Below are 24,056 nucleotides of genomic sequence, written 5' to 3' on the forward strand. Positions count from 1 at the left end.
TGCAAATGTCCGATATCATCCAAAGTGTTATGTAAAATGAAAATTCTTCAAATGGGGCCTTTTCATACATGATGTACATAAATTTCCATATACATAAGGACAAGGTTACAACAGATTTCAGAAACAATACGAGTACTATACGTATAAACAGGGAAATTCTTTTTCTATTTGGGGAGCTTGTACAACTTCACTTAAGCAGTTGGATAGGAAGCTTGCATGGCAATGCCACAGAGACCTTCTGCAGCATCGATATCCCTTTGCATTCTAATATATCCATTCTCACCCCAGCTAGTTCCCCATGAATTCTTGACCAGCCAATACTTGGTTCCATCACTAGTTTTCCCATATCCAACTGCAGTAACGCCATGGTCCAACTCAGTTCCACACTGTCCGGTGAAAACTCCACTCGTGTAGAACTGGAAATCGGATCCACTAGCATCAATGGCCACAGATACTGGTTGGTTAGCCACAGCTTTCAGCAACGCAGACTCACTGTTGGCTGGAACATCCTCGTATCCTGTAATCTTGGCAACATGCGATGACTCCTTCTTAGAGTTGCAGGTGCCGTCAACTCCCTCATACGGGTAATTGGATTCAGTTGTGATGCCACCATTACTGATAATGAACTCAAAGGCATTGTCCATGAGACCACCGTTGCACCCCTCATCTTCACTTGTGTCGCAATCCACAAGTTCTTGTTCAGATAATGAAATCAGATTCCCAGTTGTGAGCTGGTTGATTCCTTCCGTGGCTGCAACAGCGGAAAATGCCCAGCAGCATCCTGTATATTTGTTTCCTGAAAACTCAGTCTCTTCGTCCCAAGAAAAATGAAACTTAAACTTAGGATCGGTTAATTCACTTACCACATTGGCCCTGATCCTTAACACCAGTAACAGCTCCTTTCTTTCTCCAGTCCATGCTGGCTGGAACTGCAGTAACATTTGCATATCTAAATGATGAAACCTTGGATGACTTCCCGTAAGATCCCATTTTATACCCATTGCGTGACGCCTGAAATTCCTCATTTGTCAAATCAGCAAACTTGTTTATGGCAAGCTTGTAAGGCCGAGCCCCTGCTTCATTAAAGGACTGGATATACTCCACATTTTCCTTGAATATATTGAACCGCTTGGCCTTCTCTGCATCGTCTTTGTAGACACGTCCAAATTGTGCTATCCATTGCTCATGCTTCTCAACCATTGATGCATCAGGCAGTGTGCGGGCTGTGGCCTGAGAAACCCATATTTCCAAGACAACCAATGCAGCTAGAAAAAGAATCCAATTGGGTCTCAAGGCCATTTTTTGCTCGCTGATCAGAACGTGTTAGGGATCAAAACGTAGTAAATATGTTGAGCTTGTGATGTGAAGGAATGCTGTGAATTCTTACACGAGGGATCAGGTATTTATACAATAGAGCACTGAATTTCCATTGCCAATTAGATCCTAATGCAGAGTGTAGCAAAGTCCCTGGAAAACCCGGCAAGTTGAACGTGACGGAAATTCAGAAAGTTGCGTGGACGCTGTTTCATATAAGTTAAAATACTATCTTCTATATTTGTAGTTTTCTCATGAGCACTCTTCTTAGAGTTCTGAATGTTGATTAAAATCTGGTAAAATGACAACAGTTTAAGAAACGTAATCAGTTGGCACAAAATTAAAAAATTGCACTCAATTTGCCCCAAATGCTAAGCACTCTAACACCCTTTTCCATATGCAACAGCTGATGCCTACAGCTAGTTAATTTTGACTGGAAAGGATCAAGTTTATGGCTTTGAGGAGTGTCGTGTATTGATGAGAAAATTACGGTTTCTAAATTAAACTACATTTATTTAGACTGCACGTTAATATGAAGACGAAGATAAAAGATAGTTTGTGTTAGAGAGTTGAGGACTAGAGCATGCCGAAGTGAAATCGGCAACCTTCTGAACGCCATGATGCGGATATTTGTGTATTAGACACAGTAGTCTGCTGGAACAACTATTTGGATTGAATTTTTTATTACAAAATTTATTTTATCTTTTATTCCATTCAACATACGTCATATTTATAAAATCTTTTGGACAATAAAATATATAATGTCAAATTATACATGTTGAGTGTATATATTGAATGAAAAAAAAAGATGAAATAGAATTTAAAAAAAAAAAAGCCAATTGGACAACTAAAGGGTTGGGTATATGATAAATTTTCAAAGAAAATTGGTTTCATGGAAGTGGTGTAGTGTGGGGTATGTATTGAATGGGAACTTTTCATGGCCCATTAAGGCATGTTGTCTGGCAGATCTAACATATTGTCAGTGTGCATACACCAGGAATAGTGATGGGCTGAAACATCTGAATTCATTGCATTCAAGAGATTCACTTCATACATCATCAGAGAAATGTCTGGTAAGAACACTATCATTGACTTTAATTATTTAGACTAAGGCAATGTGCCTTGTGATGATTTGTATTATTTATCAATACATTAAAGAATATGGATTAGTTGTTGTTTGTGCTGACTGCTGAAAGGCAAGTTTATAGATGAACTGAATTTGGATGAGTATCTTGATTGAGGGGGTTGATGAGAAAGGTACCTCTGAGCCTATCAGAGCAAAGTCAGCCCTAAATTAATTGGAAGATGAGTCTTGACTTTGGCTTTTAGCTCTTTTCTGGCAAGAATCTGATGTCAAAAGTTAGTAGGTTTAGGTGACATGTGTACTATTTCTAAGTGATTTAATAATTCTTTATGATTTTATGTCTTATTGAAAAATGAGTCAAATATATTGCTTTCTTTTACACATCTGATTGCTTTCAAGTCATAAAAGAAAATATTTTTTAAGGAAGGAAGGAAATTTCAACTAAGATTATTTTTATTAAATTTACACTAATTATATAATAATATGATGTATTTAATCCAGGATTAGTATATTATCTAAAAAATGATCAATTTATAATAAATATATTATATTTAATTTAAAATTAATTTAGTTCGATCAAAATTAATTAATAAAAATTTTTATTATAAGATGAGGATTTTATTTCCTTTAAAGTGTCACGTATACATGACGTGAAGGATGACGGTATGAAGCTTTAATACTCAATTACCGTATCTAAGAAAAACAAGACAAATGAAAAAAGACAAGTTCAAACTTCGGTCAATGTAACTAATCATATTTAATGCGACTACAGCTTGCTTCTTTTAACCTGCTCTGTGGCTCTCTCGCTGACGCCCGAAAAGTCTTCAATTGCAACTGGGCTTTGTGACTGTCTGTCTATTCATTCACAAACTTGCAAATTCCCGCATAGATATTCTGTTTTTTCAGTTGTTGTATCTTCATCGACTTCTGCAAGAGGGTGTCAAAGATTCACTGAGACGGAGCAAGATTTTGAAATGCAGGAATTCAAGACCGTGAAGAAGAAAAAGATGTCGATTTTTTGCCACTGATAACTCTGTCAAATATCTTCTTTTGATAAGCCAGGCCAGCGGCAGGCAATCCCACTTGTGTTTCTTTCTCATTCAGCGCCTCTTCAAGAAAATAATGTCCATGCCATCATCGGCGCTCGTTGCCATAATCCCTTCTGTTGCCACGCTTCAGATTCGATCTAAAATGCTTTCTTTCTGGTTTGCGCTCGCCACTCGCCCTCCTGGCCTAGACCCTTAAATTTTTCACTTCCATACACACCCACAAATTCCTTGTCTTTACAATTTGTATGTGTAGAAGACTTGCAATTTATGCTGGGCAAGTTTTCAAGATTTAGATTTTCTTCACACTCGTAAAAATTCAACTTTAATTTCACACGCTCACTCACATGCACAAGTACCTTTGGTCAGTAGCCAAGATGCCCTGTTTTAATTTCTTGGAATAGTTTTGAGGGTGGTTTTACACATGCGTAATCTGTTTTCAGTTGAATACTTTGTGCTGATCTTTCTGAAACATATGCAAACAACTATCTTAAGAAAATTTTTGTCTTGAGATAGAGATCACATTTTCAGTTGTGTCCTGATTTTTAAGTTACACTAATAAGCATTTTACATATATGCATAACGGTTGGATTGAGAGTCTGAGTATGTATTGTGAGAATCAGTCGTCCCGGAATTCAATGCCCGTTAAACACTCATTGGTATTGGATGGTGACAAGGGAGAGTTAGTGAAGGCTTCAGAGAGAATGGGCAAGAAAATTGGCGTTCCAGAGACAAAGACGATAGCTGCTTTGAAGAGCCATAGTGAGGCCGAGAGGAGAAGGAGAGAGAGAATCAATGCACATTTGGTGACTCTTCGAGGTCTTGTACCAAACAATGAAAAGGTCAGTAAATGTCCTTGCTTGCATTAGGTATTACCATTCTTTCCTACATTAATTAAGATTATCTAGTTTATCCAGGACCCCAAGTTAAATATTATATGCATAATTTGTATGCTTTGCAAGTGTAGATATTACTTTGCAGGTCTCTTCGAGTGCCAATTATATTATATACTAAGATGAGAAATCTACTGAAGTGCTTTGGACTTTAGGAATTGTCAATAGTTGCGGTGATTCTGGCTGGCGCAACAGTTCTATACTTGTCTATGTTGCTACATTTCAGTACCTCTGTGTGTGTGTGTGTGTGTCTACATGTTTCTGCACAAATTCTGTCAGTTGATAGATGTTTCTTTATTTTTGATAACATATATCTTAATAAGCATATGTGATTCTGAAATACCAAAGTCAAGTACAAATTTTCAAGTTTCATGTGGTGCTCAATGTTTGTTGTAGCTTACAGCCAAGATTTTGCAGCTTGGTATTTAACAGATTGGAATTCTCAGGCTCAACTCCAGTTTCAAATGCAATTTGCCATTTTCTCCTTGTGATTGCATGTAGCAGGAATGCTTTGCAGTCAGGAATTGAATTCTAGTTGTAGACCTGAACTCAGTGTGGCAAGTATGCTAATAACGGTGTCAAAGTATGTAATGTTGGTTGACTAGAGATTATTTTCAAAAATCACAAGTGTTTCCGCACTATCTTTCCAATGCATGCCCGACTCAAGTATGTTGTTAGTGTTGTCCATGTTGTCCTTCAAATGTAGCCAACTTAAATGATATTCTATTCTCAAAATGTCAACTCTATAGTATTGAATTTTGAAGTATCAGTGAAGATTAAAAATATAAAAAACCTAGTCGCTATCTTCTGGTGAAATTTGGATATTACTTCATTTAGGTCAAAGGTTTCGCTTCTGCATCTAAGTTTGATGTGACCATGATTGGATGATAAGCTTCCTGCCAAATATTTTCGGATGATTTGTGTTCCCGGTTATCCCAATGGGTCCTTTTCAGTGATTACAACAGTGAGTTTCTTCCCATATATGACACTAGCGCAGCCAGAATTTTTGCTTGCGCTGAAGGTGATATCTACATGTGGTGGAGTGAACAAACAACAAAAGAGACATTTATAGATAATTAGTGATTAGCTGACAAAGGTTAATAAATAGATTAAGTTGCCATCATCCTATCTTCGGCTACAAAAGTTGACTTCATGGATAAGCCTTTCAAGCCCAGAGATAAAAACTCACTAATTGTTTATTTTACTAACGAAGTCAGCACTGATTTGGAGTTGATGCTTGTCAGTGGTTTACTTTGTCTAATTGACTTTCTCATTTCGTTATGGCCAGCTAAGTCAGTAGTGCCTGTTGATACTATACTATCTTTGTTTTGCCCAGAAAGAAAATGGTGGCTTGAGGTTTTGGTTTTGTGGGGAGATGAACTAGACAGAATTCTCACAATGTTTTATGTCTTTGAGTTATAAAGTAAAATTATAGAAAACATACAAGAAAATATGTCCTATGTCCACTTCCTTGTGGATGTAACTGATCTATCCAATATTTTCTCAAACCGTAAAGAAAATATAAATCCAAACTTGGTTATTTATTTAGTTGCCACCGTTAGCACATCCTACATGAATTTTGGTTTAAGCTTAGTTCTTTCTGTCATGACAGATGGACAAAGCTACATTACTGGCTGAAGTCATCTGCCAAGTAAAGCAATTGAGGGCAGCTGCAAGACAAGCCAGTGAAGGTTTGCACATCCCAATGGATGCTGATGAAGTACAAGTTGAAATACTCGAGCACAATGGTAGTGATGGTTCTCTCTTGTTGAGGGCTTCACTTTGCTGTGACTACAGGCCTGATCTCTTGTCTGATATAAGGCAAGCAATCAATGATCTTCATATACAAGTTTTGAAAAGTGAGATTTCTACCTTGGGAGGCAGGGTGAAGACTGTATTCTTAGTCACTACCGGTGAAGGGGACAACGGCTATGCCGCACAATTGGAAGTTCTTGTGAGTTCGGTTCGTGCAGCTTTGAGTAAAATTCTTGATAAAGTCTCTGCATCAACAGAGTATGCTCAAGAACTATTTTCTCCTCGGAAAAGGCAACGAGTTTCTTAATTTTTATTGGGAAATGATGCATGCGAAAGTAGACGGCTCCAGAGTCTTCTTGTGCATGTGGCAGCCAGCAAGGTTGATTTTCGTGTATTTTCTCCGTGAAGAATGTGTTTTTTCATTGTTTTTATGGAACTATTCTTTGCTGTCATCTGCTTGTGAGCTCCAAATTTACAGAAAGGGGCATGTATTCGTACAGTGGTTGTGAAACTTGTTTGATGTATCCGTAGATGAGCGGTAATTATTGCTGCTGTGGTCGGAGATGGTAGCTTTCTAGTTATATGCAATGGAGCTGCCCATGTTAGCTTTTCTTCTGTAATACTGTAATAAAAGCTGAAACGCTGATGATGTAGATTCTTGATATCAGATATCCAAATTTTAAAGTTCCGGACAAGTAGCACCAGTGGTCTAGTGGTAGAATAGTACCCTGCCACGGTACAGACCCGGGTTCGATTCCCGGCTGGTGCAGTTGCATTGGTTGCGGGGATAGCTCAGTTGGGAGAGCGTCAGACTGAAGATCTGAAGGTCGCGTGTTCGATCCACGCTCACCGCATACCAATTTTTGCTCTTTTTAAATATCACCCCAGTAGTGGACTGTTTGAACCTTTGGCCAAGGTGGACCAGTGATCTTATACTATGTATTTGCCGCTGGCTCATAACATTGCTTGCGGGGATAGCTCAGTTGGGAGAGCGTCAGACTGAAGATCTGAAGGTCGCGTGTTCGATCCACGCTCACCGCAACTACAATTTTTGCTGTGGTTCAATACCTCTATCTTAGTGTTTGAACCTTTGGCCAAGCCGCACCAGTGGTCTAGTGGTAGAATAGTACCTTACCACGGTATAGACCCGGGTCGATTCCCGGCTGGTGCAACATATAATTAATTTTTGCTGCTTTCTCCTACAAAAAGCTAATAAGTGGATAATGGTCATGGATGGTTGTGGGGGCTACAAGAAAATCAAAATTCAAATCAGCACTCAAATTCCTAGTGACTCTCCAAATGTGTAACAAAAAGAAAAAGGTAAGGACAACATTTTCCTCTTTCAAAGTGTAAATAAATGGCATCCAAGAGCAAAAAGTTAAACCACTCTCTCTTTTAAATGAGATCATTTTCAGCACAATACCCGCCTGTGTCAGATGATACTGTCCAATTACATCATAACCTTTTGGACAAAATTAAATGGCTAGGAGGAAATTACATTCTGTCAACTTATTAATTTAAGCCTCATTTACTTTGTAATGGGATTAAACAACCATCACCAAATAATTCATGACAAAATTGAGGCTATGTAGTCATGAGACAAAAGTTATATTGTGTTTATTATTGAATCAATGTGTAATTATTTTATCTTATGTTTACTAATGTTGCATAAATTCACAACAAAGTTATAAAATCTCAAAATTACCCAACAAAAGTAATTATTTTTACATATCAACTGAACTCAAAAAGCTACTAAATATCATTTCATTCATCACAAAACTGCCAGACTTACCATTATTTCTGTGCATGTTCTTTTTGTTATTTATGCAAATTGCAAGGACAAAGAAGTCTATTTGCACATAGAATAGATGACTTATTGGGAGAATAGAATTTTATGCAATTTTTTTGGATTGTGTTGGATTGTGAATCCCACCTCTTTGAGTGATATTATAATGACTCATTATCATTTTATTATATTGGGCTTGTGTCACTTATCATGGGCTCAACAAAAATAGAATAAACGTGATATTGAGGTTGATTAGTTCGGATATCCAGACCAATCCAACTAAATAAATGAAACCTTAATCAATACACATTTTCTTATAGATAGAGTTCAGGTGTTAGCCCCTCGAGGCATCAACATATTTTGGGGTGGCGGGGTTGAGTTCTAGACTTAGTAGCGAGCCTTTAGCATAGTGCAACAACATGGCCTAATTAGCACAATTTGTTGAGTGATTGTGTGCAAGCTTGGTCCCTTATCTTTGTAATTGAGCAATAAAATATAAGGTTCGACATTTGGCCTAGAAACTATGTTGTCTTTTATGTTTCTTCGACAGTCGTTTCCGTTTCTAACTTATTTACATGCATTCTGGGTTAAGAACCTAAATTCAAAATTTGAGTAGTAATAAGAGTGACAAACCACGTCAAGAACAACAATACATTTTTGTATTAGGCAAGTCCCTGTGGCAGTGGGGTACACCTCATCCCACCACCATGTTTCCTTGCCCAATTCTTTAAGATTTTAATCCAAAAAAAATAATATTGTCACCGGCCACTCAATGAAGGAGAAGTAATATGTGAGTAATTAATGTTGGCCAATTCTTTACAGTTTAATCCAAAAAGTACCATCTCACTGTGGACTCTTGGATGGATATTGAATCCCACGCCACAAAATCATCCACTAGCTGTTTGGCTTCATGGAAATATGGGGTTTTAATGAGAGATAATCGATTCTCTCTGTTACTTCCTTATTAGCCTATTTGTAAGAGTATGGATGATTACATGGGCTGGGAATCCAAGTGAAGTGGGATTTAGTTTCTATCTTTTTATATTTTATAAATTTTAGCTCCTACAGTTGTATAATTTTAATTCATATAGCTTTAGCGTTGAGATATAGGAGCACGTGTGAAATATTTGTTAAAAAGTCGTGTTCTTACAGATTTTATAGTATTTCTAAGTTTCTTCCCTCATCAATAGTAAAGTTGGAAATTGAAGATATTCATCTAAATCTATAAAAATCTACACTATTTACTTAATGGAAATATGTCTGAATGAAATTTGACAAAAAGAACATTTCATTATGTTTGTAGAAAAGAAAAAGAAAATTTTCTAGCTAGTAATTTCGCTTATATATATATATATATATATAGAATTGATGGAAAATCATTGAATAGTGTTATTTATTCATCTCTTCAGGTCCACATAAATATTGATAGTCGTGTTACCATCTTTAAAAGTTTGGAACACAAAAATCTTCACGTAGCCGACCAGAATTTAATTATCAGTTTCGATCACATTTTTACGTGTATAATTACAACTGTTTGAATTAAGTAGGCATATATATTTATTAGCATCATTAATGCTGATTAACACTTAACATGATCAGGGGTGAGTCGACCACCTACGTACTAATACAACACACGTGTGTTGTGATCAATCTTATGAAATTTGAATTTATTACCCTAATTAATGATATTCATTAATTTTGTCTTGAATTCTGAAAGCATGGAACCTACAATATTGCAGGCTGATTAGCTGTAAGGTGGAAACCCCCGGACACTATCTTTATTTTTAATCTCTCAAATCCAAAATATTAACAAACCCCCCACATGAATATGTACCTTCCTATTTATATTAATATCATTTTATATTCTTATTTTCTGAAAAATTCCCACAAGTATTAATATTTTCCAGATTAATCACATTTTCTCACATCATGCCTCATGTATATGAGGAGGAAAGTCGCCGATTTTTCAGGAACGCCAGGCGTGTTCTCATTATTCAACTTAATTCTCACCAACGATTAATTAATCTTGTTGGTTATATATCAAGATTGAAGCTTTTCTTTTTTTTTTTTTTTTCCAAACTACTGATTTTTTAAAAATAGGAGAGAGAAGAGTAAAAGGGCAAGATTAACTTTCAAGATGCTAATCTCGTTAATTAGTTTTAATTCAATTTTCTCGACAAATGCTTTTTCTTTTTTTACTCTATACTAATATGAAATAAAAGTTATTTTTTACATACTACTACTGGTTTGTGACACCCTAACACTAAATTTTAAAATATTTATTTGTTTCAAATAGTCGAGAGTATTTTTTAACTGACGAGATACTACCATATTTATACTTTGCTTTCACCCATGTTTATCTCTCGCTCCACCTTTTTTTTTTTTTTTTTGAATTTAAAGCGATAAACTATTATTGATTGAAATAAATCGATTGCAACAATTGATATCAAATATATTAATTTATGGTCGTAGGGCCTCAACTTCGACTATGATACTCACCCTACTTTTAATCATACATTCATTTTTGTTTTAAAAACTTAGATCGAATATATTAAATTGTATACACATAAATAATGCGTGTCATGTTGGTAAGTTAAAAAGAAAATAGTAATTATTAGGCCATATCTCAGTGATACCAATTATAGCTCAGTAAAACCCACAAGAACACAGAGGTACCTGTAGGAATTTCACAACTTCAGATCCCATATAGTAATATTTTCAGGGTATAAATTTGCATATCTGTACCAGAAATATTCTTTCATCTCACTGGAGTTAAAACAGACAGGTTTCTCAGGCTGCATGTGCTCTCTCCTCTCTGCTCTCTCTCGTGATTTCCTACAAAATCTCTTCCTCCTCCTGTCCGATTCTTAACTTTCTTCTCACAAAAACAGAGAGTCTCAAACACGGAGAGACATCCAAGAAAAAAACCCAAAAAACATCAGCCTGCCAGAATTTAGATTGAAGTTCTTGAAATATATATTATGTCAGCTCCACAAGCACCAAAAAGGTCAGATTCTCTCGCCAACTGGTTCTTTACCTATACGAAGCTAAGGTTCCTTACTCGCATGCGAAGGTTGCTTTGCTTAAACGCTGTCAGACGACAACAACAACCGCCGGAGAAAGCTGTGGATATAGATACGGGTACAGATAAACAAGCAAAGAAAGCAGAGGACGTGTACATGGCAGGAAAATTGGAGGGGCCTGATGGGTGGATGGTGGCTTTGCAAAGGTCAGTGAAGAGGCTCCACTTCGGGAATTGGGAAGAGAAAGAGGTGGCGGCAGAGGAGATAAAGAAGCTGGCCGAACAAGACTTGAAGCGGCGGAAAACTATAGCGGAGCTCGGTGTCATCCCCCCGCTGGTTGCCATGGTTGGCTCGGAAGTGGTGGCGCGGCAAAGATTGGCCGTTCGAGCGTTGATTGAGCTCGCGAATGGCTCTCTCACGTAAGTTGATTTTACCCATACTTGCTTCGATATTTTTTTGTTAATTCGAGTCTTTTAGCATACTTGATTGAGTTGCACCGGAAATCGAAAAAGGTGTTACCAGTTCATGATTGGACCTTTAGTGCATGAATTCTGTCCAGAACTCAACTTCCGATTCTTGAAAATCGGATTATTATCCCGAATCTAAAACTAAATGTCAATCAACTCAATTTCAAATTGATGTCTTTCCGGTTGCAAGAATTTTGGGGGAAGAGGAACTGTTCCATTAGTTGCAGAATGGTATATTTTAAAAACCATTTTAATGTGAAGATGTACTAGCATCTAGGGTGGGTCCTTCAGGTTCGAATTTTCTGTTACAATCGTCTTCAGTTCCTACTTCATTTAATATATATGTACGTATATTTTTATTATTTAACGATGTAGGAGTTTAAAATACGATTTAAAAAAAATAGTTCAGGATTTTTGAGTTTAATTTCAGAATATGGTACTGGAGTGGGGTGGCAAGATGTGATTGGATATTGGGCTATCCGCACAAGAGATAGTGGTCGAGGCCCAGTAGCTATTATTGACTTGGAGTGCAGACTGAGCACTTGAGTTTTCTTGGTCTATGGCCATTAGCCTGGTTCCGGTGGCCCCCCGCCCAAATAGCTGACATCTTTTTCCGCCGGAGGAGGCAAAGTCTAAATTCCTGTTTATGGTTTAATCAATAATAATCAGATAATATTATGGTTTTTGTTAATTGATGACACAAATGTGAAATAAAAGATTAAAATAAATGTTGAGTTAGACACTTCTAGAACAATTATCAGTGAAAGTTCATATGTTTTTTGACACCCATGATAATAGTTGTAGATGAGATTTAGCGTAGCTGTTGTTTTTTGTAGCTTGAGTTGTAGCCTTGTAGGTGTTTGAGAAAAGGGCATCCATCAAGAATTTAGAACCTGATTCACTGGCCCTCATTCTCAAAGGCAGATTCAGCTTAGAGAATCATGTCGGCTTCTCCCTTGCACGATCTCTTTAACTACTACAATTAAAGGAAACCCCCACGTAGTTTTGTGCGGTATATATATAAGTTGTAACTTTAATATTTTCCCTCCTACGTGTATATGTGTTTGAAACAGGCTGCAATAAGAAATTATGTACACCGACACTGTGTTATTAAATGTCTAAATTATTCCAGCCGAGGTTTATTTTAATCTGTTTCATTGAATTTATATATATGAGGGTTGTCTTGTCTCTGTGATTAACGGCATTCTTGTTTTTCTTTGCTCTTGTTTCAGGAACAAGGCGCTAATAATGGAAGCAGGAATCATATCAAAACTACCCGGAAACCTCGCGGTCCTGGAGGAAACAGCTAGGAAAGAATTTGCACAGCTTCTCTTGTCTGTGTCAGCCCTGGCCAACACTCCATTCTCCCACACCTCAGCAAGAATTATTCCCACTGTAGTCTCCATTCTTGAATCAAGCTCAAACACTATTGAGACCGAAGAATTATGTTTAAGCACGTTGTGTAATCTCTCTTCAGTTCTAGACAACTGCAGAACTTTGATTGGTACTGGGGTTGTCAACACCCTGACAAGGTTGGCCTCAGTGAAAGAAGTATCAGAAAAATCCTTGGCAACGTTGGGGAACTTGGTTGTAACCTCAGCAGGACGGAAAGCGTTGGAGCATAATCCAAATGTTCCCGAGGGCTTGATGGAGATCATGACATGGGAAGAGAAGCCCAAATGCCAAGAATTATCTGCCTACATTCTGATGGTTTTAGCTCATCAGAGCTCATTGCAAAGGCAGAAAATGGCTAAGGCTGGAATAGTTCAAGTGCTTCTTGAATTAGCATTGTTGGGCAGTCCGTTGGCGCAGAAAAGAGCTGCAAAAATACTGCAGTGGTTTAAGGACGAAAGACAGATGAAAATGGGGCCTCATTCGGGTCCCCAGATGGGTAGGGTGTCCATCGGTTCACCCGTGAATGAGAGGGATGTCGATGAAGGAAAGAAATTGCTGAAGAAAATTCTGCAACAAAGTTTGTACAAGAATATGGAAACGATCACTCGTCGAGCCAATGGTGATGGGGATTCTTCAAAGCTGAAGGCTTTGGTCATGAGTTCGAGTTCTAAGAGCTTGCCTTACTAGAGAGATTGACTGGCAAAAAATAGCCACTTTTTTGGGTTCAAAGTTGTGTATATATGAAGGAACGAGAGCTAGCATCTCTATCAAAGGGAAGAATGAATGCCCCTACCCTATTGCTGCACTTCTCCTCATCTTCAACTTGTTGATTTTGCTTGTAATTAAGCTATTGGGAATTTCTTTCGTCACATTTTTGTTTCTTTGATCTAATTAAATTTTTAAACATATATTTTTCGTCAATAAAGAATCACATAATATTTGATTGGCAGGTTTAACAAAATGTAATTTTCCTTGCATGAAGATTAAAAAATTAACTACAGATGCATTTCTATTATTAGCAGAATTGTCCAAATTGGTACTCAACCTGTATGATACACATTCATTATGAATAAATATGATTGAGTTGTCATCACTCCTACAAAGAGGTCTTGCCTTAAAACTCAGATTCCCTCATCTCCCACCTCATTGTAATAAAAAAAAGTATTGGGGCCGAAAAAGGAAATAAAGGAGAAAATATAGATAAGAGGTAGTGTGGGGGTGGAGAGTTGGTATGGACTATGGTTCCTGCAGTAATATGGATGTGTACGGCCAAACCTTAGCAATTTTCCGTTGATTGATAAGAAAGGAAAGGGACAGGGACTCGGACTCGGGGGAATATGGCGGATAGTTGCTTGGGACCCCCGCTTTTCTTGCCCTCTCATTCCCCTTTAAATACCTCAAATCAAATTCATTATTCAATTCCATTACCATTCTTTCTTTCCCATCGCCATTCTTTTCCTTTTTCTTTCAATTACAGAAATCTCACTTTAATGGCGCCGCCCTTTAGAAATAACACTCACCACTGTCACTGTTCTTATGCTTCCACTGCAGCAAGTAGCAATGCAAGTCAACCATCTTTGCTTGTTTTTTCCGGTATGTTTGTTTTTTCTCTCCTTTCTTTTCCCACTTTTTCTTGAGACTTTTTATGCTTTCTTGTGGTTCGTCGTGAATCTTTGTTTGGTTGGACTTCCGGTAAAACGAAGATTAGATGTTTTGGGGTGGAAAGGTTTTCAAGAAAGGCAAGATAGAGGGAGGTGTGTTTGAGAATGCAGTTCTTGAACTGTACCTGACGTGCAATACTTGATGTCTAATTGGGAAAGCGCATTAACTAATTTCTTCTTTCTCTTTATGAATTTTCACTTCTTGGTTTTTTTTGTTTCCTAGTATCCTAAAATCTTGAATGAAGATTGCCATTGTGCTTTTAATTGAGTACTGAAAGTCCGAGAATGGAAGTTCTTACTTATCAATGGTTTACATCATACATAAGATTTCAAGAAAAGACTGAAGATAGTCTAGAAGTTATTAAAGCATTTGGATCGGGATGGATTATTCTGGACTACTGAAAGGCGCATGCACAAGCATGGGGACAGATGGAAGTCCATGCTTTCTTTGCATTTAATATGAATCTCTCTAGTGGGATTTTTTGCCAGAAAAGGTAAAAGAAAGAGAGATAAACTTTTGAAGTACCATGCATTTCTTTGTTTTTGCCTGTATTTTCAGTTTATTTGATTTTTACATGGTGGGATTTTTTCTTCTACATTTTTTTTTAAATAAGTATATTTTAAGTTAGTTGCTTTAGGTTGTTGATCTGTTAACTTATCTGCAGAAATATGTTCTGCCTTATTTTAGTCAGTTGTATGCCTTTTTGTAGAGTTGTACAATACTGAGGGCTCTGAGTACCCAGCTTGGTCATTTTTAGCTTCTATTGATTTAGATGTCAGAAAGGAAAACATTGCTTAAGAAGTGAGAATATCATCATCTGCTTGTTGCGACTCCCCTTTAATGACATTTCATCATAGTTGATCTTTGGGGTGATAACGACTATTTGGTTGGACTCATTGTCATATCATGCCGGCATTATAAATTGGGGTTTAGACTTTCTTCCAGATGTGTGAGATTTTTGGTGATTTTTTCTTGCTTATTAGCTTCCATAATTATCTGTCTTCAGTAGGTAGACCCTTCAAAACCTGAGTGGGCTATCAGATTGTCAGTTTGGTTGTTAGACACGTCAGTTGGAATGCTCGGATACGTATTAACCTTTTGATAGCTTATATAACACGTGGTTTATGGCAATGGTCTATTACTTTGATATCCCAATGTTATTAGGAATTTACTGTTCACTTTTCAAGATTTGGGAAATTCAACTGCTATCATCCTTTTCCATTATAGTCAATGATGGAAACAATTTGACCAAATAGTCAATGATGCACTGCATATGAGGAGCAGCTTATATTTAATTCTTAGTGGATTATGTTAGTAATTTGGGCACTTACCTTATGTAGCACATCGACGTTAATTCTGCATAATACCTGTCTGAACCATGTTGTCCGTTGATTGGAACTATCTAAAAGCTAATGCAGAACTGCAGGTGGAACTGGCTTTAATGGTGTTGTGGAAGAGCTTAAGAAGTTAACCACCCGTGTATCTCATGTACTCCCTGTTTCTGATGATGGGGGGAGCACAGCTGAGATTGTTCGCGTTCTTGGTATGTATTATCAACTTGATATTTTGATTTCAATCTGTTTTTCTTTCTTAATGTTGCTGTGAATTGATCACCTCTTAGATGGCTTGAAGATTCTCTATTGAACCCCAGAGAAAGAGTGATTGTCCTAGATATTTCAGTGCAAATAATTATGATTATGAGCTATTAAATATATGGAATTATGTCTAATTATTTTGCTAATTGAAGTAGGAAATCATATCATGGTACTAATTTTTGCTTAATGATATCTGACATGTTCGTAATTTCAAGTTCCCTGCTTATTTGGTAAATATGTTTGCAGGTGGTCCGGCTGTTGGAGACATTCGGTCAAGATGCCTGAGATTGTCTGATCAAAGTACTACTGAAGCTCTTGCAGTGCGGACATTGCTGGGTCATCGGTTACCTCTTGATGCACAAAAAGCAAAATTTGAATGGTAGTAAGAGTAATTTTCCTTTGGTAATCCTTTGATCTAGGGTTTTTTTATCCCTACTTCATCAACTATATGCTCACTTTTTTCCTTTTCATGTGGTAGTCATGTATCTCTTTTCTACTATTTTCTGCTAGCAACTCGATACCTACTTGCTAAATATGTGTTAGATTAACAAGTCCTATTTCGCTAAGTTGAGAATTCAATAGGTATGATATTGTAGAAGGGAATCATTCTCTATGGAACGGTGTCTCAAAACCATATAGGGAAACTATTCGAGCTTTCCTGGCCTACTTCCAGGATCAGGTCTGTTAATTCTATACTGACCATATTGCTTCCATTATCTAATTCTTAGTCAACTCTGAATTTGAAATAAAACCATGACTAATTATTAACCACCTTCTCTGATTCCGTTATATGCAATTATAGCATTCCACTTTTCCATACAACATCATGTGATCCTCATTTATCTGATTGATGGATTGTCTTATGTGGGATATGCTTGGCATTTATATATAGTAATAAACTGATATGGACGTATAAGAGATCGATTTCGTAGTGTCATCTCAAGTTTCCGCAAACGTGGTAAGATTAGTATTTTCCAGTTGGCTATAAGACAATTGGTCTGAGTAATTTCTAATATTGCAAATGATTTGACTCTCGTAGTTTCCACTTCTCAAGAGAAATGAAAAATAAGTCATTTCAAAACAAAGCTGATTTTTATTATTAATATATGCTTTCTCTTCTGTATGTAGGTTTAGTGAGTAATTCTGTCTGTCTCAACTCTTATGGGTTTTATAATGTGGCTGATTAGTTGAAAATGTCCTAGGTTGTAGTGCACAGGATTTGAAGTTTTAGAAATCTACACATGATCTTGCCTTCAAATTCCCCCAACACTAGTTTGCTAAGTCTAATTACATTTTTGTGCCGCTTTTGGATTGACATCACTTCATGTTGTTGTAATCATCTTTTGTGAAATGTCTATAAATACAATGATTCATTGGGGACTCCCAATGAATTCAATAAGAAAGGGGTAACACCACCACCACCATTGCCATTTTTGCTTTTTATGGTTCAAACTCATAATTTATATGGGTCAAAATATGAAATTTTGCAGATCCTCAGGAGGTCGGACGAGTTATTTTGTTTCAGTAATGGAAGGTACTTCAATATTCTGGAGATCTCCAATATGCATATTTTTAGAATTTAGAATCTGTTCTTCTTCTTGAATTCTAGTGATTGATAGAATTTTCTGTCAAATTTCCATCCAAGGGGACATGTAGGGAGCAGAATTAGTGGAAGGGAAGGGCTTTCTCAAGTTTAAGTTACACAATGCAGTAACAATGTAACATTGAATGTATCTTTTGTTGCGTTTGTTCCATATGTCTATATATGCTTTCATTTCATGGGTTTGATGCCCCTGATAGCTGTAGAAAGCATATTAACCTGCAACAAGATAAGTATTGTATGCTAAAATATGGAATATGCATGGAGAGAAGTTCTTTTACCGAATGGAGTTAGGCTGTCCTATAAGAAAGTTGACCTAGAAACTCAACTGAATGGAGAACTGACACCAGGAGTAATGGCGAAATTGATGATAAAACATGTGGCATCTTATTTGGACCATGCTAAGTGGGAATCTTCTCAAGGTTATGTTTGTTTGCCACAAGACACTGGCCTCACAAATTCATTTAAGAGTGAACTTGCTGTTTCATTACTGGTCATGCTTACTGTGCATGATGTACTCTGTTTATTACTATTCCCTTCTGTTTACTTTATAATTTTCTCTTTCCTCTCTTGGTTTGCTATATGGAGATTTTTTACTTTGAGAATTTGCTTGCTGTCTGATTTTGTGAATTGGTCCATTACTATTATCTTGTTCTTATCTTATTGCAGTATTGGGAATTTTTTCTTTGCTGGAGCGCGTATATTCTTTCAGTCTTTGGATGCGGCAATCTTTCTGTTTTCACGTGTCTCACAAATTCCCACTGAAAGTCTGGTCCTCCCAGTAATATCAACAAATGATAGGCTTACCTTGGGGTGTGAATTATGGGTATGAAAATCTTTGCTTGTTTCTGAAATAAAAACATTGCCATATAAGTTTGATTGGAAGATGGATATGTTTTCACCATTGGGCTCTAAGTATTGCACCTAAATATGGAACAAGTTTTGGTAAAAATCTTCGTCTTCCTCATATTTTGCTCTAAGATATGGTGGAAACACTGGCAAGCAATGTGTCAAAAGGGTGTTAGAGCATGGTGGTGTCAGCAGTTTTTCTGCTAGTAATAGTTGGTATGTGGTGTTAGTAACATCTGTAATGTCATTTGTGCCCATGGTTATGGCGGTAGTGAAACATTGAACTTCAGATAGAAATTTGGGAAACCATGTGGTTGGAAATTCAAAGGTCATACCTTAGTGGTAGCTAATGCTTCTCTTGATAAGTTTTTCAAGTTTTAATCTAACTTCATACATATGAAAAATCTTCCTCCAAAGAAATGAACCGCAATGTAAAAGAATATCAAAGTTTGGAATGATGTTTTATGATTCTATTTCACTTCTAGGATGGAACAATAATGCGGTGCTTACGGTTCTATTTTACTTCTAGGATGGAACTATAATACGGGGTCAGAATGAAATATCTCATCCAACCGATGGATCTATGCAGCCCATAAATAAGGTTCTCCCTTCCTATCGTTGTTGATAGTAATTTATCATCTTCTTTGATATTGGCATATTGCAGTGTATTGTAAGTTTATTTACCTGATTTGACACTTCTGATGTACCTTGGTTTGGATGGACCAAGACCTTGAAGAATTATTTGACCTTATTGAAGTGTTGAAGATGTTGTCGGCCAAATAACTGACCATTAGCATTCAAATTTTCTGAGGCTCTTTCAGGCTGTTAAGTTTATGGTGAAAGCCTAATTGGCATTTCAAACTGTCTAGATAGAGATTTTATAAGGAGGGTTATTATAGAATTCTTTTGGACTTGATTATGAGTTTCTCTGTCAACCAATGATATTCTCTAAGATTATAGATTTTACATTGGAATTCAGCTTATTCTATCCTTTCATGGTGTAGATATAGTCAATGAACATGACTTGCCAACAATTCTGAAATAGTTAGTTTCAGAGGGTCTTGTAATATACTTGTTTTAGTATTACCACTTTCACATTAAAAATTTCCCTGAATAAAGTATTCTATTACAGAGTAACTCATTAGTTCCGACTCTTCCTTCAAGAATAAAGCGGGTATTTTACATGTCCAGTGAAGGCAGCAATTTATTGCATGAGGTACTGATGCTTTTCTTGTTTTGTCAATGTACGACATATATTTTTTATCCTTCTTGAACTTATTTTAATTAATATGAGAGACTAGAAAACGATATTATTAGAAATTACATGAGGTAAATCAAGGACCGACATAAGGTAAGGCCTTAATGGAACAAGCATTTGTATTTCTACTTTTCAAGTTTTCCTATGGGCTTTGATTTATAGTTCAAGTATTTGATTGCCACATCCATTTCATTATTAAACATTCTGATTATATCTAATTTTTGCTCTGATGAGCATGTAACATCATTACTTTTATCATGCAATTCTTGTCTTAAGCTGAATCAGTTATTTCTTTGATTTTCATTGTTGTAAAACTTATGAGGAATTATTAGAAATGTTGCTTCTCTTGTTTGTCAATGTATCATTCTGTGTGTTTCTTGAGTTCTTTAGATTAGAATGAGAGAGTGGAAAGTAATATTATTACAATAGATAGAAATCTGTGTTTCATATATGGTATCAGTCGAGCCTGGCTCGTAAGCTTTTACTAGCTAGCTTGACTCGAGCTCCAGCTCTTTGTTGAATCAAGCTGGAGCTAAGATGAGTGTGTTTGGCTCATGAGCTTTTCTATTCTAAATACTTATATTATATATCTATATATTACTTAATAAATTGTTAATTTTTATTTATTCTTGTATATTCTATATTATACTAACATATTATATATATGCTCTTTTCTTTTTTACTATTGTTATATTACCTAAATATATTATTACTTGTTCTTTTAATATTTTATATTATTGTTATTATCAATTAATTAATTAATGTAATTTTACAGGCATATACTGTCAATAAACAAGAAATGCAAGTTATCCACTGAGTTAAGGGGCAAGAAAAGATGTTCAGTAGAATGTATTCATAATCAGCCATTGAGCCAAGCTCAAGCTCAAGCTCAAAAATATTTCCCGAGCTTGACTTGTTTGCACACCTGAACCAGACTTAAACCTTGTTATATTTCTCTTCACATAGCAATTTTTGTTTGTCTCGGATATTGAGAATTTATGACATGAATTTTATTGGAAAAGTTTGTACTTTTAGGTCAAATTTCCCATATGCTTTTCTTGAGCAGGTCTTTCCTCCTGCGAATCCAACCGTCTTAGATCAGTTGAAGAGCGTCGACTGCATTATCTTTGCCATGGGTTCACTATTTACCTCCATTTGCCCCTCTCTGGTAATATTTTGAACCAAATGAAATGTATTTCCTTTTTCGTCTTACGTAGTTTTTGCACCTATGCTTACTACTATGCTGTTGCTATTAGCTCTTAGTACAAAATTGGCCTTTCTTGCTTATGTATCATGATACAACAGCAATCTTCTGTTCCAATACGAAATATAAAGTGATTACTTTTCCCTGTGAAATATCTATTTTGGTGTTTCTCAGACTGGAAGCTGCTGGAAGACCCTTTGTTTGGAAACTTATTTTTTGGATTGGCTTCCTTATTGTGTGTGCTTCATTTTCAGGTTTTACTTGGAATTGGGGAAATTGTTTCTTCACGATCATGCCCCAAGGTAATAATTAATTGGAGTTGTAACATTCTGAACATATAACATAGCTTGTAATATCTTGGTCATACATCCATTAACTTTCTCTTTCATAAACATGATGTCTTGAACCATACTTCTTGAATCGCAATAGGCAATAGGTTTTAGTTATAGGTTTTAGCTGGTACTCTGATCCACAGTGCAGATTGAGCACTTTGAATATTTTTCTTTCAGGTACTTCTCTTGAATGGTACACATGATAGAGAAACTAGTAGCTTTACAGCTTCTTGCTTTGTGACGGCTATTACAGATGCTTTGAACCGAACATATGGAGATCCTCATAACTGTCTTCAGAATCGTGTAAGTATTCAGTTTATCATGAACTTTGTAGAAGAATGATCGTTGCTTAACATTCCTCCTTGATCTTCTTAGAAACTCCAACTTTTGATCTTAAGAATTCAAATTTGACTTTTGGAAGAGCCTTTGCCATGGTGTCTGCAAACTGGAGCTGGAAACTGCATTCACCAACTTTATTCAAATTTTCTTCTCGGCTTCTCTAATGGCATGGTACTTCACGTTGATGTGCTTGGTCCTGCCATGCTGGACAAGATTCTTGGAACTAGCTATAGCAGACTTGTTCCACCCATATCAGATAGCCTCCTTTTGGCGTAGCTCCAATTGCATTAATAAATTTTTAACGAAACAGCTTGGTTTGTTGCTTCACTTCTGAAATATATCCAGCTTCTGCTGAGAAAACCCCACTTCCAAAATTTAAAAAGAAAAAGGAAAAATAACAGAAAGAAATTGTAGAAACATCAAGTCATCAACCCTACCTGCCCTGTCGTTGTCCAAATAGCCAACCATCTCGCCACTTTCATTGTTCAACTAATCCAAACAGAGTCCAGAGTTCTCTTATGCATCTCAGCACATTCCTTGCAGCTCCAAGGTGGATTTTACTTGGGCGCATGCACGAATCTTAACAGAAGACTTACAGAAAACATTATGTCTAGTCTTTTAGGAGACAAGCATGAAAGGCCCCCAATTAGGCTTCTGTATATAGAAAATAGCTTGGTTTGTTGCTTCAGCTGCTGAAACATTCCCAGATTCTGCTGAATATTGTTCTAAAACCCCTTGTTTCCTGGAGTTCTGTGAGAAACCCCACTTCCAAGAGAAAAACACAGAACCAAAAGTGCTTGTTAGAGTCATCAACACTACCTGCCCAGTAGCTGTCCAAATAGCCACCATTTTGCCACTCTCATTCTTCAAGTAATTCAACCAAAGTCTGCCGTTTCTCTGATGTATCTTAGGACATTCTTTTCGGTACCAAGGTGAATTTACTTTGGATAATGTATCTAGTCTTATAGTAGGTACGTGAACTGATGCTTAAACTGATTATATCTAGTCTTATAGCAGATACATGAACATTATATATAGTCTTATCTAACTACATGAACTGATGTTCTTTCATTTTTCGGATGGACAAAAATGTTAACCTTAAATGTTCTCATTTATTTGTGCAGCCAAGTCAATACATTAACACAATCTTTGTCCCCAAAGATGGTCAGATTCCTCTGGATATTGATTCACTGGCCGCCCAAGGGATCTTTGATGTGGTATGCATGTGTTCTATACATTGTACAAATAGGTGTTGATAAGTCTTTGAAGCCTCATATCAATTGAAAGCTCCTTTGTGAAAATTATGCAACCTACAAGTTCCTCATTTTGATTGGAAGGCTATTATGTCCTAAATTTATTTATCTACAATGAATTTTGTTAGAAATGTCTTGAGATGGACTTCTTTATTTTTGTTGCTCCTTTTGTTTTTTGTCTCTCATGATGAATATGTTTAGGAATTGTTAGATATCACTTTTGTTCTAGTTAAAGATGGTTCTGAAAATTGTTTCTGTAAGGGAAAGAAAAAAATAAAAGGAAGATAAATATTATTGATGCAATTTTGTTGATTTTACCACGTGCTGTTTCCGAGAGGTATATAATAGCAGCTAAGTCGCCTCATGATGTAGATTTCAGGTTCAAGCTTTAAAATGGAATTACTTCATGGTTATGTTCTGTGAAAAATTACTAATAGGAAACAATGAAACACACTAGTTTCTACGCTTCAGCTTATTTGCTCTTTTGTGCCAAAAGATGTGATTGATAACCCCTCCACTGGTTTGATTAATTGAATTCACTCAAATTTTGTAGGTAACTGTTGACTCATTACAAGATTCAACAGCAGGCATACTTTTTGATCCAAAATCATTGATACAATCTCTGGCCAATCTGTTAAAGGGGAATGCATGAGGAATATTGTTGCCAGACTTCGACCTTCTTTCAGAGTCATTGTTGCTTTTCAGATAGCTGATATATGCAAAGTATCATTTTTACCTTTTGCATCTTTGCTTCTCTAATTAGGAGGTGAGTTTTAAGGTCCAATTGCTCTCTCACATATTTCCAGTCGCCTGATGCATTCAGTTATGAGTTTTAATCAGGATTTCAATAGGAAAAATCATATAGTCCTGAAAGCATTGCCTAGGAGATGGCCTGATATGCTACACTGAAGTGAAGATATAATGGGGTATTGCCTGGACCTAATTTCTTGGATGTGCCAAGTGTTGGCAAGATGATTCACCCAATTGTATAACTAAGGTGTACAACATTGTATACGCATTCATTCAACATTTGATAGTTCTTAAGGGTGAAATTTCTCTGATTATCCACGTTGCAGGCAGATTTGTTAAGAAAATCAGATCCACGTCTGCACTCTGCCAGGTTGCTTGTTGGGTTTTTCATCTTGTCTCGTAAGTTGATATGATTAAATCATTTGCCCTTTGCGGATGATTGACAGAATTT

General features: G+C 36.5%; 4 protein-coding genes and 3 non-coding genes across 8 annotated transcripts; 6 read left to right on the top strand and 1 right to left on the bottom strand.

Moving 5' to 3' along the window:
• On the bottom strand, positions 1-1,435 carry LOC105167860 (senescence-specific cysteine protease SAG39-like). Its single transcript, XM_011087699.3, has 2 exons — positions 864-1,435; positions 1-781 (listed from the first exon to the last, which is right to left on the bottom strand). The coding sequence occupies exons 1-2, from the start codon at positions 1,297-1,299 to the stop codon at positions 192-194; spliced, it is 1,026 nt and encodes a 341-aa protein (XP_011086001.2). The 5' UTR covers positions 1,300-1,435; the 3' UTR covers positions 1-191.
• Positions 1,436-3,180: 1,745 nt separating this feature from the next.
• On the top strand, positions 3,181-6,756 carry LOC105167861 (transcription factor bHLH30). Its single transcript, XM_011087700.3, has 2 exons — positions 3,181-4,286; positions 5,950-6,756. Exons 1-2 carry the CDS (start codon positions 4,020-4,022, stop codon positions 6,397-6,399), a joined length of 717 nt encoding a protein of 238 aa, XP_011086002.2. The 5' UTR covers positions 3,181-4,019; the 3' UTR covers positions 6,400-6,756.
• Positions 6,757-6,790: 34 nt separating this feature from the next.
• Positions 6,791-6,861, top strand: TRNAG-GCC (transfer RNA glycine (anticodon GCC)). The gene has a single exon. It is a non-coding gene; the product is annotated as a tRNA-Gly (tRNA).
• Positions 6,862-6,873: 12 nt separating this feature from the next.
• Positions 6,874-6,946, top strand: TRNAF-GAA (transfer RNA phenylalanine (anticodon GAA)). Its single transcript has one exon. It is a non-coding gene; the product is annotated as a tRNA-Phe (tRNA).
• A 114-nt stretch (positions 6,947-7,060) lies between these two features.
• On the top strand, positions 7,061-7,133 carry TRNAF-GAA (transfer RNA phenylalanine (anticodon GAA)). The gene has a single exon. It is a non-coding gene; the product is annotated as a tRNA-Phe (tRNA).
• A 3,486-nt stretch (positions 7,134-10,619) lies between these two features.
• Positions 10,620-13,667, top strand: LOC105167862 (U-box domain-containing protein 45). The gene is made up of 2 exons (XM_011087701.3): positions 10,620-11,320; positions 12,601-13,667. The coding sequence occupies exons 1-2, from the start codon at positions 10,860-10,862 to the stop codon at positions 13,448-13,450; spliced, it is 1,311 nt and encodes a 436-aa protein (XP_011086003.2). The 5' UTR covers positions 10,620-10,859; the 3' UTR covers positions 13,451-13,667.
• A 197-nt stretch (positions 13,668-13,864) lies between these two features.
• MEE18 (maternal effect embryo arrest 18) lies at positions 13,865-23,919 on the top strand. 2 transcript variants are annotated; one of them, XR_016066696.1, is made up of 14 exons: positions 13,865-14,356; positions 15,852-15,968; positions 16,267-16,399; positions 16,603-16,699; positions 17,511-17,554; positions 18,290-18,446; positions 18,999-19,070; positions 19,602-19,685; positions 20,794-20,895; positions 21,186-21,233; positions 21,441-21,566; positions 22,727-22,819; positions 23,409-23,621; positions 23,707-23,919. XR_016066696.1 is itself a non-coding variant. In XM_088883287.1 (13 exons), exons 1-13 carry the CDS (start codon positions 14,101-14,103, stop codon positions 23,505-23,507), a joined length of 1,428 nt encoding a protein of 475 aa, XP_088739413.1. In that variant the 5' UTR covers positions 13,866-14,100; the 3' UTR covers positions 23,508-23,919. The 2 variants fall into 2 exon arrangements, 1 of the variants encoding a protein (XP_088739413.1); XM_088883287.1 differs by having other exon boundaries at positions 13,866-14,356; positions 23,409-23,919.
• The last annotated feature ends 137 nt before the right edge of the window (positions 23,920-24,056 follow it).

This window comes from Sesamum indicum, linkage group LG8, assembly GCF_026168435.1.
Source record: "Sesamum indicum cultivar Baizhima isolate 11 linkage group LG8, ASM2616843v1, whole genome shotgun sequence".
In the NCBI taxonomy this organism is placed as follows: domain Eukaryota; kingdom Viridiplantae; phylum Streptophyta; class Magnoliopsida; order Lamiales; family Pedaliaceae; genus Sesamum; species Sesamum indicum.